This window comes from Trichoplax adhaerens, genomic scaffold (genome assembly GCF_000150275.1).
Source record: "Trichoplax adhaerens TRIADscaffold_6 genomic scaffold, whole genome shotgun sequence".
NCBI lineage: Eukaryota > Metazoa > Placozoa > Uniplacotomia > Trichoplacea > Trichoplacidae > Trichoplax > Trichoplax adhaerens.
The window spans coordinates 1941758-1956855 of NW_002060948.1; the positions used below are offsets into that span (position 1 = coordinate 1941758).

The window sequence follows — 15098 nt, forward strand, 5'->3', positions numbered from 1 at the left end:
TTTTAGTTAACTTGGAATACCTGATGTCGATTAAAGTAAAAAAAAAGTATCAGCTGTTGGCTTTACTTTATTCCTATTGTATTCTTCTATATCATATGAAAGTGATTCTATTTTGATTTACTCTTCGTATTTATTAGACGCAACATGAACTACTAGTAATTTATGCGTGGGAGTATGTATTTACTATGGTCAATTGATTGCTAATTAGTGTTGAAATTATTGGATACTTCATTTCTTATTGTAACTTCTAGATCATGACAACTATACTTGCCAGAAAGTTCTTAGTCCAGCTACTAATAAAATTTTAGAGTTTACAATCGATCATCGTTGATCAACCTAAATCGTAAACAACTAAGTTTTATCAACTTAGTTAATTGTATATTATGGTAGCACATTAAGTTAGAGATACTTTAGAATAGGTCAAGATTTATTTTACCTACAAATTCTAAGTGATATTTATCATGATGGTGTTGTAGAATAATTATTGCAATCATCACAAATTTATTAGAATAAGTTTAATCTATCCTTCTGACCTTCAGTTAATTTTTACATAATTCTGACCACAATCACAGTACCCATGCTTATGGTATGTTGGCAGCATACTGTTACACTTTATTCTACCATCTACATAGCAAACTATTATCAACATGCTAATTAAAATGGCTTTTGCTCAAGGCGTTATTTTATTAGAAGGTAAAGCTAGAAACTATGAGTGTAATGGCTATCATTGTAATGTTCAATTTTTCCGATACTGTTTATTGCAATCACTATCATTTCCAATACATTCTTGGAAGTATCCAACTACTCACAAGTTGCACCGTTACTTGTCAGTGTATCTTGAATATCTACTGATTTTATAATTGCCTAATATCGTAAACGTTTAAAATATGACACTTGTACTACAGTAGTTGGAATATGAATTATGCTACTCATTCAATATAATATGATGCCTTAGGGATTGATCTTTTAGTTAACATTAATGCTAATACTAGCACAATTGCAAAGATGTATACTCGGGCATAAAAGATCATCCTTGGGTTTAATATCTGGATTTATGAAACATCAACATATGAAAGATTTTCTAGCATTATTGTCCACCTACAATTGAATGAATTTGCTGTTAATAAGAAGGGGAATTTGATGTAATAAAAAATGTCTGAGCATGAACATCCGCCATTATAACATTAACCTAAAGTTAAAATTACCTGTATTGCTAAATTATTCTCCTAAGATCTTGTATCATTTATTTATGCTAGATGTTTGGTAGTATATGAACGTGTTAATGATAACCAAGGGAACAAATCTCACTTTAAAAAAGTTTTGATAGTAATTTTTCGATTTAATTACTTATAGGTCTGATTTTATAACTGGAATAAATTACTTCCCGTTGCAGATAAGCTTTGTCATACAATATATGCTTGATCTGATAATTGTCTTGGCAAATTTTAAACTATTTTCCAATTTAAAATACACATTGAACTACGTACGACGTAAGACAGTAGTAAATGAATATAGCCTCAAAGCTTTCAAGAACTACGCATACTTCCCAAAAATCTTACTGACAGGTATTTGTATGGATCAGGAAGATTATAAAAGGCTAGATTGGAACACACGGAACTACAGGAGACAGCAATAAATAGATATATAACCTTAAAACTTTCAGGAATTGCGCCTATTTAGCACTGATCTTACTGACAAATTTTGTATCAATCAGGGAGAATGTAAAAGATTGGATTAGAACGCACATTGAACTACAGAAGAAAGTAATAAATGGATATACTGCATAGCCGCAAAGCTTTCAAAAACTACGCTTATTTACCGGAGATCTTACTAACAAGTTTTCGTATCGATCAGGGAAAATGTAAAAGATTAGATTGGAACACATATTGAACTATAGAAGAGAGTAATAAATGGATTTTAACCGCAAAGCTCTCGAGAAGTGTGCGCATTTACCACAGATCTTACTGACAAGTTTTTGTAGCCATCTGGGAGAAAAAAAGATTGGATTAGAGCGCAGATTAAAGCATAGAAGACAGTAGTAGATGGATATAGTCGCAAAACTTATAAGATCTACGCATATTTACCACAGATCTTATTAGCAAGTTTTTGTATGGATTAGGAGGAATATAAAAGATTGGAAGTAAATTTGAATTGTATAATCCATCGTCAACAATACTACGATTGGTATAATATATTGTAAAGGTTATACCACCTATGTCAATATAGCGAATACAACAATTGTATGGAAGCTGCGTTATCCAGCGATCTAGCTATTAATTATGGATACTATGTCATATTTCATTGTTTTATTAGCATTGTGATCGGAAGATGGTTATCCTATTATTGAGGATTGCCGTATAGAATTAACATAACTCTTTTGACAGCTATCGTTTCGTTTACTTAATCCGATATGGCATAATGATTCTATTATACGTACTTTTAAGGACTACGAATTATCGTCACAGGGATTGAGTTTGTCTTATTAGGTAGTAAGTGTATTATATTAGTAGGCTGATATTTTTCGATCTTAATATTTAGCGATCCTATTGGCTCTATAATCTTTTTATCGTCATAGGTTATCTTGTCTTGTTGATGGCTACGAGTAGTCATGTTTCTAATTATCCGAATGTTTCAAGTAGATGAAGAGTAAAAGAATTATCATCAATCAAAATGGTTGTTACCACAAAAATTCTTCTTTCTTTGCTCTACTACTGGATGTTACCTGTCTTGATTTTTTCATTTAGCTATCAGGTAAATGATCTATAAATTACTGTCTTGTCGTAATTTTATTTTTTCTCTTATGGTGATACGAATAGTCTGACAAAAATTAGTGTTAGTATTTTTATACCTTATGATGCCGGTGCTTTTATACATTTGTTTCAACAATTTTGACATTCTTGAAAGATAATCTTACTAATGTAAGCACTAGTAAGATTAACTGACAAGAATGAATAGTAAGAGATTCAGCAGGTAGAGAATTGACAACTTTTGTAGAAGTATATGGTTATAAACTTTATAATATAGAGTAAGATGATTTTAACAACCAGGATCATTAAATATCGACGTAAGACTTTCAACAAATGGAGAATTGACAAATTCTTGTAAAAGTCCGTGGTTATAAATCTCAGAATGTAGTGTAAAATGATTTTAACAATCAGAAACATTAACTATCAAAGAGAGATTCAACAGGTAGAGAATTCACAACTTTCGTAGAAGTATGTGGTTATAAACTTTTATAATATAGTGTAAAATGATTTCAAAAATCAGGAACATTAAATATCGACGTTAGACTTTCAACAGGTAGAGAATTGGCAATTTTCTATAGAAGTGCATGGTTAGTAGCCTTATGATGTAATGTGAAACGATTTTAACAACTAGGAGCATTAAATATCGACGTAAGACTTTCAACAAGTAGAGTATTGACAACTTTTGGTAGAAGTATATGGATATAAAAGTTATAATATAGTATGAAATGATTTGACAAACAGAAACATTAAATATCGACGTAAGACTTTACGTAACCTCGAGTTACATAACTTGCAAAGAAACTATTCGATGGATTAAGATATAATATGTACGGTACCGCATATTCTCAGGCTAATTTTATCTTAAAATACTATACGTGCAAACATTTTCATTAGTTATTCGTTACGAGTTAAATAACGGATATAGACCTGAGAAAGGTTCGGTTCGGTTTAAACCGTTATGATCTATATACGGATACAATTAATAACTGGATTGGTCAGCATTTAGTCAATACATAAAGTGAACGGAGACTGGGAGCTTGTTATTGCAAGCTATGATTCGTTATTACTAAGTAAGTCTACTATATTCATTCACTTCATTTACTGTATTATTAACGGTAAAAAAATGCTAAGAATGGTTAGAGAGCCAAGTTTCCAGAATACATTGCTTTACTTAATCAAAATATAGTTAGAAAAACATTGACTATGAGTATATCCTGTAGTTCTGAATTAATATTTTAATTGATTACAACCCTTGTAAATTTGTATTGCATCGTGAAGGTTTATTCTAACGGAAAGAAGTGAGAATATCCGCTTATTTACCGCAAAATAACCTAAGACTGCTAATGCAAATAATATTTGGCACATGCTATTTAATAGTAACGTATCTACAATACTGCATCATATTAATAATAGTAGACGGACATTTGTATCGTCAAACATTTAATAATAAAACGGTAAAATCTAAAATCTAATTACTTCACTAAGAGGGGCTTATTTAAGACAGAAATGCGAATTGTACTGTAAGCCAAAGGCCAAAGCGTCTTAAAATACTGTAATCTGCCTTTAAGATGCAGCTTCCTAATTCTGAGTGAATGAAGAGCAGGGGACTTTTCGCAATTGATTTTTATAATATATACTACTATATTACCGAACAAATCATCATTAGCTAATCTTCTTAACTTTTAAATATTTAACAAGTGTTATAAGACCGGATAATTTTATCACCAGTGTAGTAAGGTCACTGTAATGATTGCAGCCTTTAGTATTGACCGTGATTAATCTTAAGGACAAAATCAGTCCTAGGAATGCTGTAACATGTCCGCTAATTAGATCTATGGAGATTATTAAATTTTAATAATAATTTAAGCCAATATAGATTAGCCATGATCGATTACAAGTGTAATTCTAACCAAGCTTATATTAGTGTTGTATCTATTCTTCATTTGAAATATTATATGCGTGACTAGGTATCTCCAGTCTATGCAAATCCATGTTCAAGTAACCCTTGTAAGTATGGACTTTGCCAGCGTCTTAATGATACAAGCTATTTATGCCAATGTGATCAAGGTTATTGGGGATATCAGTGTCAATATAAACCTTCGGATTGTAAATGGTCGATAAAAGGATCTAATGGTATGCTAAACTGAATTAAATGCGCTAGTTTAATTTCGCTTTGCTCTAGATATACCTTACTAGATCTTGTAACTGGTATATATTCCATTCTTAAATGTTCTATCGCATTCTTATCAACCTGCTTGTGAGGTGATCATGATATGGCTTTTGTTCTTTCATATGAATACTAAATTATGTAAATCTTGAACAGTTTTTTAATATTTTTACACCTACTATATCATGATATATTTTCATTTCTTTCATATGACTACTAAATTACGTAAATCTTGAACAGTTTCTTAGCGTAATTTACTGTCTACAAAGAGTCGATACAGTGAATCATAAACATAGATATAACTTTATAGGCTAGTTTCGCAAGTCAAAGTCTGATCGCTTATATTTTTACAGCTTCAGTAGTCTATCCAACTGGAAGACAGTGGAAAAATCAATGCAATAGCTGTTATTGTTTGCAAGGAAAGGTTATCTGTAGTCAGGTAAAGAATTTAAATAGCAATATATTTACGAGGATTGGTAAATATCGTAAAGGAGAATTAACAATATGTACTTTATTCTGACACTGTTCTATCAATTTATTACAACATTTCCAGTGATATAGAAACGAAATGTATTAATACAGGGATTCACGCTCTGTGATAAAATTTTGCCCACGTAATGAATGATAACATTAATTTTCGAATCCTCTGTTAATTTTTAGCTATGGTGTGGTTTAACTTTTTGCCAGAGTGGGAATGATTGTTCTGAAACATCAAAGCCTTGTACTGTAGTGCCAAAATCCTGGTGTCTATCAACATCTTGCTCCCAATATGGTTACTGTAGTTCTACAGAAAATCAAATAGTGACAGATTGTATACGAAATAGGCCATTGCAAAAATGCATCTTGAGAACCGTTTATATTGATATAAGTCAATTCACTCAGGTTAGTGTGTTAGCTTATAAATTTATGAACTAATATTAAAATAGGTGAAGTAAAGGTATTACTATTTAATGATAGACTTCTGAGTAATACAAGATCGTGAGCTTATGCCTTTTATCCTTCGTTTAGAATATAACTGTCGAGTCAATTTGCCAAGAAATCAGATCTATAAGATCCATACAGTATTATACTAATACCAGCATTACTATTGGATGTCAATCCAATGCTTCTACTCTTTTTCAAGCCCGATACCGTCAATTATTGATTGCAATCGTAAGTTGACTGTTGTGATGAGTATTCCATGCCTATTCTATTTAGAAATAGGTTAAAACTAGAAAAACTTTGAATACGTGTATTTATCGATATGGTTTGATAGAAATGTAAAGCAATACCGAATATTGGACGAGGAATAGCTTATGAATATGAATGTATATTAAGACTTTGCTTAAAATAGTTACGACGGGTTAAGAAATGATAAAATATCTTTATCATTTTAGTCATCCCCTAAGATCAGTGCTGCAGAATTAATCATGAATGATCTTAATCAAACATTATCTGGCCCTTATATTCGTGGAAATCTTCGCCATATTATCTTTACACTACCAACTACTGGTAAGAGATACTAAAAGTATATAGATTCATCAAATACCTCTATATTAGCGAAGTAGAAATGTATTTATTTTCTATATGCAATTGACTAAAGATATTAATCCGTTAGAGGAATTAAAAATTTTTCGTCCCTAAATAACAACATATTACAATTTATGCTCGAAATCAAATCGAGAATTGCCTACCGTATAATCTTGATAAATAAGCGATAGATTCTATAATGTATTGCATGTATCGATGTTTGTTCTGTGAGCTATTTTCATATTTATGTGCCAATTTTTATCGATTGGAGATTTCATGGACCGAATTAATGTTACATATTATTCTTTATTGCTCATCTCATCGATTAATTTTACATATTTCGACTAGTGCCATCTTTTATACTACCTTTACTGATTACTGGGACGGCTTTATTAATTTTGGTGCTGATTGCAACTGCTTGGTTAATTAAGCGCAAATATGATACTGATTCTCAAGATCAGATTGACACCAAGAAATCGGAATTATCCAATTTCATTTTTAAGAGGCATTTTTCTTTCAGCAAAGGAAAACCAAAGACGCAAGAAATAACAGCAAATCCTATCTTTGTTGATGAAAATGAGGCAGCATGGAAAAGGAAAAGCTCAATTCGTGCTTCTGCTAACTTCTTTCGTGGGGTTAAACCAAAACGAAAAGCGTATGAAATTCGTAATAGCCGCAATAAAGGCAGAGGCATATCACATAAGAAAGATGGAGGAAATGATGATTCTTTTGCTGGGCATGACAATAACAATACCGGTAATGGAATAACTGTACGAGAACTTACCACCAATGATTATGGCAATTCAAGCCAGGTAAATCAGCATCAAAATGAAGATAATATTCTCTCTGAAAATGGGCTTATAAATCAAGATGATAGAAAGGGAACTAGTGGCTATTCGGATATATTATCGCATAGTTTAAGATGGATCGCAGGAAGGCGTAAATCGAGTGTGACTTTAGAACAGCCTGGATATGATATTCAAGGACAAGATATGACTAGCGATATTAAAATTGTGAAAGTAAATGATCAATCTGAGAAACAAGAGAATATTTATCGGCGGGTTGTAACAGGAGATAATGTCAAATTATACAATGCGGAACAAGATAATATTAAAACGCAGACTGTAGCACATGATAACATTGACTTTCAGCCTGAAATTCAAAATAATATCGACCAGCAAGCTGAAAAGTTTGATCATCATACCAATCTACTGACTGAAACCGAAGAATCTGACGAAAGTAAGATCTTATAGATAAATTACTTTATAGTAAATGTACAAGTATATGATAATCTTGATGAGGTTTAAGTGTCAAAATGTAATTTATGAGTGCGGAGATATGATATAGAATCTAATTTACTTTATAAACTGAGTACAAACATATTTATCTGCGACTTATTTTGTTTAAAATTGAATTAACTTCATGTTAATAAATTATTTAAGATAACAAATTAAGTAAATTGGATCTTTTATGTTCTAAATTTTACATATGTATTGTACCCCTAACATCTTCATTTAATGTTATAGTAATATTTGACGAATTAGAACTGTGTGAGGATAAATTTGATTATAATATTGTGATTGGTCTATCTTGCACCACTTTGTAATGATATATGAGTATAAATAATAAAGCCTTTGATGTACATAGATCAATTATTCATTTATTCTGGCACCTTATTAATTTAATTGCGAAAGTCGCGGTAGCTCCACTTAAATTTTATAGAAGCTCGCTGCAATGGTTGTTACAGACTGAGCGCGATATAAAGTTAAAGTTTATATGTAGTTAGTAAGTTTACTAAATATAGATAATAACGCTATGTAAACTTATTAACATTACAAACAAGTTTAATTCAATGCTATTGAGAGTAGTGTGTGAAAATATTACCGATAATAGAGTCTTCTTAGCTTGCTGAATAATCACTATGTCATTCAAGATTATCTATCAATTTTTAGACGTTGCACAAGTTTTGTAAGCATATAATGAAGTATTTTTGATATATCTACGAGTATATCGCTGTTTACAACGTTCTGTAGTTATGCCAAGAACTGCTATTTGTATATATAGTTGCAGGTTTGATATGGCAAGATTACCGAAAATGAGAATATACATTCGTTATGTTCAAAATTAGCGAGTATGATTAGATATCATAAAGGAATAGCACATTTTATGGTTATCCATTTAATTTAGTTATTTGTAATGACAAATAAAAATATATATACGCATATATATTTATATTAGTCTAGCATTATATCATTACTACCTTGCATAATCAATTAATTTTGAATATATTAAAATTTAAGGAATCTTAAAACAGGTATCTAAGTTTTCTTAATATTAATATTTCTCAAGTTCAGACTTATCTTGATGTTATGATATAGTAGTGTATTAGCTTGGTGGTAGCCCAGAAAACTCCGATTATCAAAATAGTTAGTATTTGTGACGACATTTACTTAAGAGGTCTCTACTTTTAGATTCATGATATCAAGTAAATTTGTATAAAAATTTGTTAAGATAAAAATATAGATGTAATTTGTAAATGATTATGTAGAATCCTGAATGAACTTATCCGCCTCAGTCAGTAACATTTGATATTGATTGTAAAACTGGTCCATGATATTATCGTCATTTATAATAGTTTCAATTATTCTACAGTCTGATTCGCAATATCGGCTATTTATCTGGTAGGTAAAAATATAATAATGTTAATTTTAATAAGATGAATAACTATATCTTTAATGATTGTATTGGATTAAATATTTTAACATTTTTATTATAAAAATTAATTAGGAGTCATTTATATATTTGTCTAAACTGGTATTATGAATGATCGCTATCGCCTTACTTTTGAGGTTATCTTGTTAAATAATTTGAATTTGTAATGGTACAGTTTATGGTAGATTGTTGATCGTACTTTACAGAATCTACCTAAATAGAACTGGTGTAGCAAAGATTATTGATAATTAATTAATGATGTACAGTTTCATAACTATATTCGTATAGCGGTTATCACGATCAGTTCAAATCTTTAAGTTATATGTAAGAAGATCGGAGAGAATTAGTGAAATCTAACTTGACGTAACTTTGATTTTCAAATCTTTATACGTACTTACCGATTTCTTGCTAGGCTCATCATCTGGTATCTCCTGATATAATTAAAGTAGATTTCTTATCAATCAACGTATTGATACACAAGAATTAAAATTAATTTGTACAACTATCAAAGTCTCTGTTGTATTTTTGATACGACTCAACAAGTACGATGGATCGTTGGTAAGCAAAATTTGAAAAATACCTTAAAAGTATCACGACAATAGGCTCTTCCATTAAATGTGAGACTCCAGGTAGCAATTCTGTTTGATAGCCTGCATGCCTTAATTTTATAGATAATATTTTTTTACGGAACAAATTATGGAGAAATTTCAACACTAAGTAATAAACGAGAGTACACATTTACCTCGCAGTCTCGTTGGCCCGGTAATTCGTAAGTAATGATCATTGGATACTTTTCTAGTGATGCCTGAAATTTATTAAGAATATTTGCTATTATAATTAGAAATATATAAACAAAGTTAATCTGGGGCACACTAAAAAACGATCTAACTTAATAATTAACATGATGTACATTCTTTCTTGTGGGCTATAACTAGCATCCAAGTGTTACTTATCTTAATAGCGATAAGACTCTATAGCACTCAAAGTAAATCGTTGCTGTTGTTAAACTAAATAGCTTGTAATTAGCATATAGTATAAGATATTCGGAATATGTTACGCAATTAATGCATAGTATACAAATGTAAACTTTTCTAATACACGTCATAAACGTTTATGAAAGCGCGTAAATTATAATCTCGCATTTTTACATGCTTTTATAATGGTGATAGTATAGGTGAGAGTTAAACTTATTCATATATGTTACTTATTTTACCTTAAAATTTGACTGCCAGGCTGTACTTTGTAGGATACTGACTTTGGCATCAATAAGACTTTCTATTCGATTCTTTGGCTTCAAAAAATAGTCAACTATGACAATTATGGGATTAAAATTAAAATTCTCATAAATTGTATCAAGTTTTAATATTTATTAATCAGTTGGAGAATTAAATTCAAATGACGTTCCTAATCTGTTGTTTGGTAATGGTTTATATTCCAAACTTACCGTTTTCGGCGGTGACTTCGTCAGCGAATTGATCATCGATAGCTACAGATGCAATGTATTGGATGTAGATACAAAAACATTCTTTTAAGGGCTGGGCAAGTGAATGCATCTTTTCCCGGAATTTTGTCAACTCTGCAGTAATGAAAGCAACATTAATATTTCGTGCTTTTTATTAATTGTAAATACTGTTTCACATGTATAACTGAGCTATTTACCAAATGGCTGCCTCCGAGCTTGATATTCGGAAACCTAGATGTGTTCATAACAGACAGCACACGCTATTCAAAATAATTACCTTAGACGACGTGGCTTGATACGAAATTAAAATATATATATATACCTCAATAGCTTCTTCTGATAAGGCTTCAGAGTCATCACTATCTGATAATACAACTGAAAAAGCAATCAATCAACCTTCAGAAATGTGCTATTAACAAATGTACATATTTAGGATTTTATGTTATCAGTTACCAAAAGACATGATGTCACAGTATCTACTGTAAACGTTACCAGTAAGTAGATAATGGTATCGAATGACTTTTATTAAGTAAATAATAGTGTATCACAGTTCTGCTTTCTATATAGTCGTGACTATAGCTTACCATTAGCATTATAATCATGGGGTTTGATTATTTTATCGACCATAGGGCTATTAATGTCGTTACTACTACCAAAGCTGTCGATATCTTCAGAATCCGAGATGATATATCTTTCACTTTCAGGGCTTTCAGCTTCTATTAATTATAATTTTATAATTACACAACAATACGTGTAAATTTAACGATGAATTCATAATGAGTAATAATTAGGAAATTATCCTGTACATCAGTTTGTTTGGTAGCTTTTCTTAGATACTTTGTATCATTAGATAATTAATTAAAGAATACATATTTTGAACAAGTACTGTGCACGTAATCATTTTATCACCTACTTCTATTTTGCAGCCTTTCTTTCAAGGCTGTAACTTCTTTGACTTTATTTTTTTCAACTGTTGCTATTCTGTTTGACCGTCGTATAGAATACGAAGATGAAGGTCTGAAGGAGGAATAGATTTACGCATACATTATTGGCGCTAGTAAGTTAATACAGGAAATGAATGTGTACAAAATAATAAATTTACGGTGTCGATGATGCATTATCCGACTGATTCGCACTCTCCCCATCATAATGATAATTTTGTTGATTGATTCCTTTATTTTTAATAACATCCGATTCGGGAGACGTTTTGTAACCATCATTAGATTCATGATCATCCGAGACGAGCCATTCCAATTGTACTGAATCTACGCTAGAAGCTTCCGACGGAGACTGATTGATAGGGTGTTGAAGTCCAGATATATCGTAATTATTTTCAGGATCTGGTAGTAGTTTGTGAGTAAATAATGATAGTATAACATTATTAACTATATTCACCTATGCAGCGTATAAGAGTACATAATTTCTTAAAGGAGTTTTAGTTAATCGACTTTAAAACAGCGTATCAACAGCGTATTACTGATTGAAGTTCACACACGGCGTGTAATGCAATATTAAGTTTGCTGTTAACCGACATTAGTTTATCGCATTGCCTTTTCTATATTTTATAACTATGATTGAAAACGCCCAATCATTGATGATCTTTCAATCATCTCACGATAATAGAAAAGAATACTACGAAAAACTTGATATTGTCTAACAACGGAAATAGTACTATTACTTTGTAATTATCACTAGTTTAAATTTTAGAAATGTGACAAATTCCAGCAGTAAGAAATAATAGTTAATACAGGATATAAAGTATAAAGTGACAGAGCTAGGATACATACACTTTTGCTTTATAGATGCAAAGTTATCGGTTGCCTTTTGATTCTTTTCTTTTAAACGTGTTGATCTACGGCGTTTAAAATTACCATAGCTGATATCTTCATTATCCGAAACTTCAGTTATATTTCGATTTCTTTTTTTCAAACGTGTTGACCTACGGCGCTTGAAATTGCCACAGCTGATATTTTCATTATCAGGAACTTTAGTTGTATTTCGATTTCTTTGATGACCTGTTTTATACGACGCGGAAAAAGTAGTATCGTCTTCACTATGGGTGTCGTTGTCGCTTGTGCCGATTTGACCATAATCTAATTTTCGAGACACCAACTTGGACTTTTTCCTTTTATTACAGATATCTTGCGGTGTTCTAATATCGTCGCTAATGTCCTCTGAGCCAGAGCTATCGGACTTTATCATGACTTGCCGTTTTTTCGCGCTATGACTAGTCGTAGATTTGATTCAAACGTTAATAAGGAATAGTGAATAGCAAGCATCAACAGTTACTGATGTAAAGTAGATGTGCTATTCTGTTCCGGTGCATTAGCTATTTTAATAAAAATTTAACTGCAAAATATTTTACTTTCATTTTGTTGTTTGGATGTGATATAGGACAAAATGTGGACAAATTCGAGTGTTTAATGATTTAACAGTAAGTAATTTCTTATATACTGTACCTCAAGCGTCAATAAAGTAGAATTATGACTTGGATAAAATTTTACGTTGATAGCTAGTTTATCATTTACTGTTGCGAGTTACTGTACTTTCTGTACAGAGAGCATATCCATTGAAGAAACGATAGACGTATAAATACAGTACATATAGTAGAGATCTTGGGACTAAAGGATGATTACTTTTGTGCAGTGTCTGCTCAAAATATTGGGATTATCGAAGTATTCAGTTATCTACTGTACAGTACAGTTGATATATGTAGCATTTAACATCAACATGTGCAAAATGATCAGTACCAGCAATAGTAAAACTTTGATCATATCTATTACATTGCTTTCATCATAAGGCTTGCAACAGGTGCATACTGTCAGATCAAGCGAGATATCGCAAGCAAAATTAATTAATACATATATTTTAGATACGAAATATCGGAGGTAATTTTACAAAAGTACTATCTAACGAAAGTGAATCATGGAAATTTTTGAACCTGCTCAAACAAGTCGTGCTGGCGCATCCACAATAAATTAAGTAGGGCATATGTATCAAATACTTTTATGAGACTATTTTATAAGTCGAGCTAACAACCCATCATGTATGCTATTTTTTGGTAAATCATTCTCATTTACATCATCTACTGTACATTTAGTATACTCCATATTCTGCATACGCGTATATAGTCATATTTTGTTGAAGGTTATCAACGCTGTTGTGGTATAAAAAATTCTTCCATGGCTGAACATATAGCTAGAGTACAACTGTCCGTTAGCTCTAGCCATTTTGCATGAATTTGTACACTTCGTTAAAACTGGCCTACTGTAAGAATAAGATTAATGACCTAAAGTTACACTACACTGCTAAGTGGTTTTGCATAGTTTTGCTTGTCTACCACATTACAGACAACAGGAAATGATCAAGTCGGCTATTTCTCTATGTTGATCCAGCTGAACTGGGCTTTATACTATGTGTTTTTCTTAACAGATTAAGTCAATTTTACAGGCTAAATTCGATCATTACTTCAAGGATAATAAACGATGGATCAAATTGATCTTAAACGATTTAAAATAGAATGTGCGTATGTAGCTTAATGCTTAGTCATAGGGCGAGTAAAATTTCTAGTGTGACCTTTACCCAAACTACAGTACAGTTTATGCGGCGAATTTTTTTCTCTACTTCTCATTATTCCTACAACTGCTGTCAATTTTACAACTCCATTTCAGCAATTCTGTGCATGCATCAGGTTATACTTTACTGCTGAAGTAGACCATTCTTGCTACGCTGTTACTCTATCCTATTCTATCTACTCATAAAATGATTCCTGCTCTAGAAAAACATCTTGCTAGATAAGGTACTAACCATATAGGCACGTCGCTATCGTCATCTGGATCGCTAGCCCAATTTTCCATGGCTGCTTCAGTATAATCGTAATGAAAACCTTTTACTCTATGAAACTGTAGATGCACATTTCACCCTTGATTAATTATTATAAAATACAGAATTCTTAACTACTTGGTAGCCAATTTCATCAGGTCGCTAGCTGCCAACTTGTCAAGGAAACACTCTAATTTTAGACTTTCGCGGCACTTTTTGAAGAGTTTCGAATTTAGCTTACGAATGGTAGATTTGAAATACTAAGCCATATATTGTTAGCTCGTGTATTAGACTGTTGAGGATACATGCACTAGTCCATGTTTACATTTTAGAAAACATTTAGCTAAGGCCTCAGACAGACCTCAGTCGGTCAGAGAGGAAATTAATAAGAAGAACAGCTACATTAATTACTGCTTAACAAAATTGGCTAAAGGCAGATTAGGCAATATTTCCTATACGAATTATCGTAGGATAAAATGCACGACTTTCTCTAAAGGTTTGCCTGTACGATACGCAAAAATCAATTGCAGAAGAAAGAGGTATCTACTGAAGGGAATGTTAGGCCTTAGGAGCTGAATAAGGATGATTTATTTTTGCATGAATTTATAAACGGAAAGTTTTTATAACATTCGGGGATCCATTGATCTAGAATTCAGTTTAAATACTATACAATGCAGAA

At 31.5% G+C, this 15098-nt stretch overlaps 2 protein-coding genes across 2 annotated transcripts; one reads left to right on the forward strand and one right to left on the reverse strand.

The window, feature by feature from the left end:
- Positions 1-2670: 2670 nt before the first annotated feature.
- TRIADDRAFT_57309 (uncharacterized protein) lies at positions 2671-8029 on the forward strand (the record flags this gene model as incomplete). The annotated part of the gene is made up of 7 exons (XM_002113262.1): positions 2671-2751; positions 4715-4880; positions 5268-5353; positions 5575-5796; positions 6291-6405; positions 6772-7662; positions 7950-8029. 7 exons carry the CDS (start codon positions 2671-2673, stop codon positions 8027-8029), a joined length of 1641 nt encoding a protein of 546 aa, XP_002113298.1.
- A 934-nt stretch (positions 8030-8963) lies between these two features.
- TRIADDRAFT_57310 (uncharacterized protein) lies at positions 8964-14454 on the reverse strand (the record flags this gene model as incomplete). The annotated part of the gene is made up of 13 exons (XM_002113623.1): positions 8964-9101; positions 9534-9566; positions 9716-9793; positions 9878-9940; positions 10349-10443; positions 10580-10711; positions 10795-10828; positions 10920-10972; positions 11182-11313; positions 11511-11614; positions 11700-11937; positions 12385-12824; positions 14405-14454. The coding sequence occupies 13 exons, from the start codon at positions 14452-14454 to the stop codon at positions 8964-8966; spliced, it is 1590 nt and encodes a 529-aa protein (XP_002113659.1).
- Positions 14455-15098: the final 644 nt, after the last annotated feature.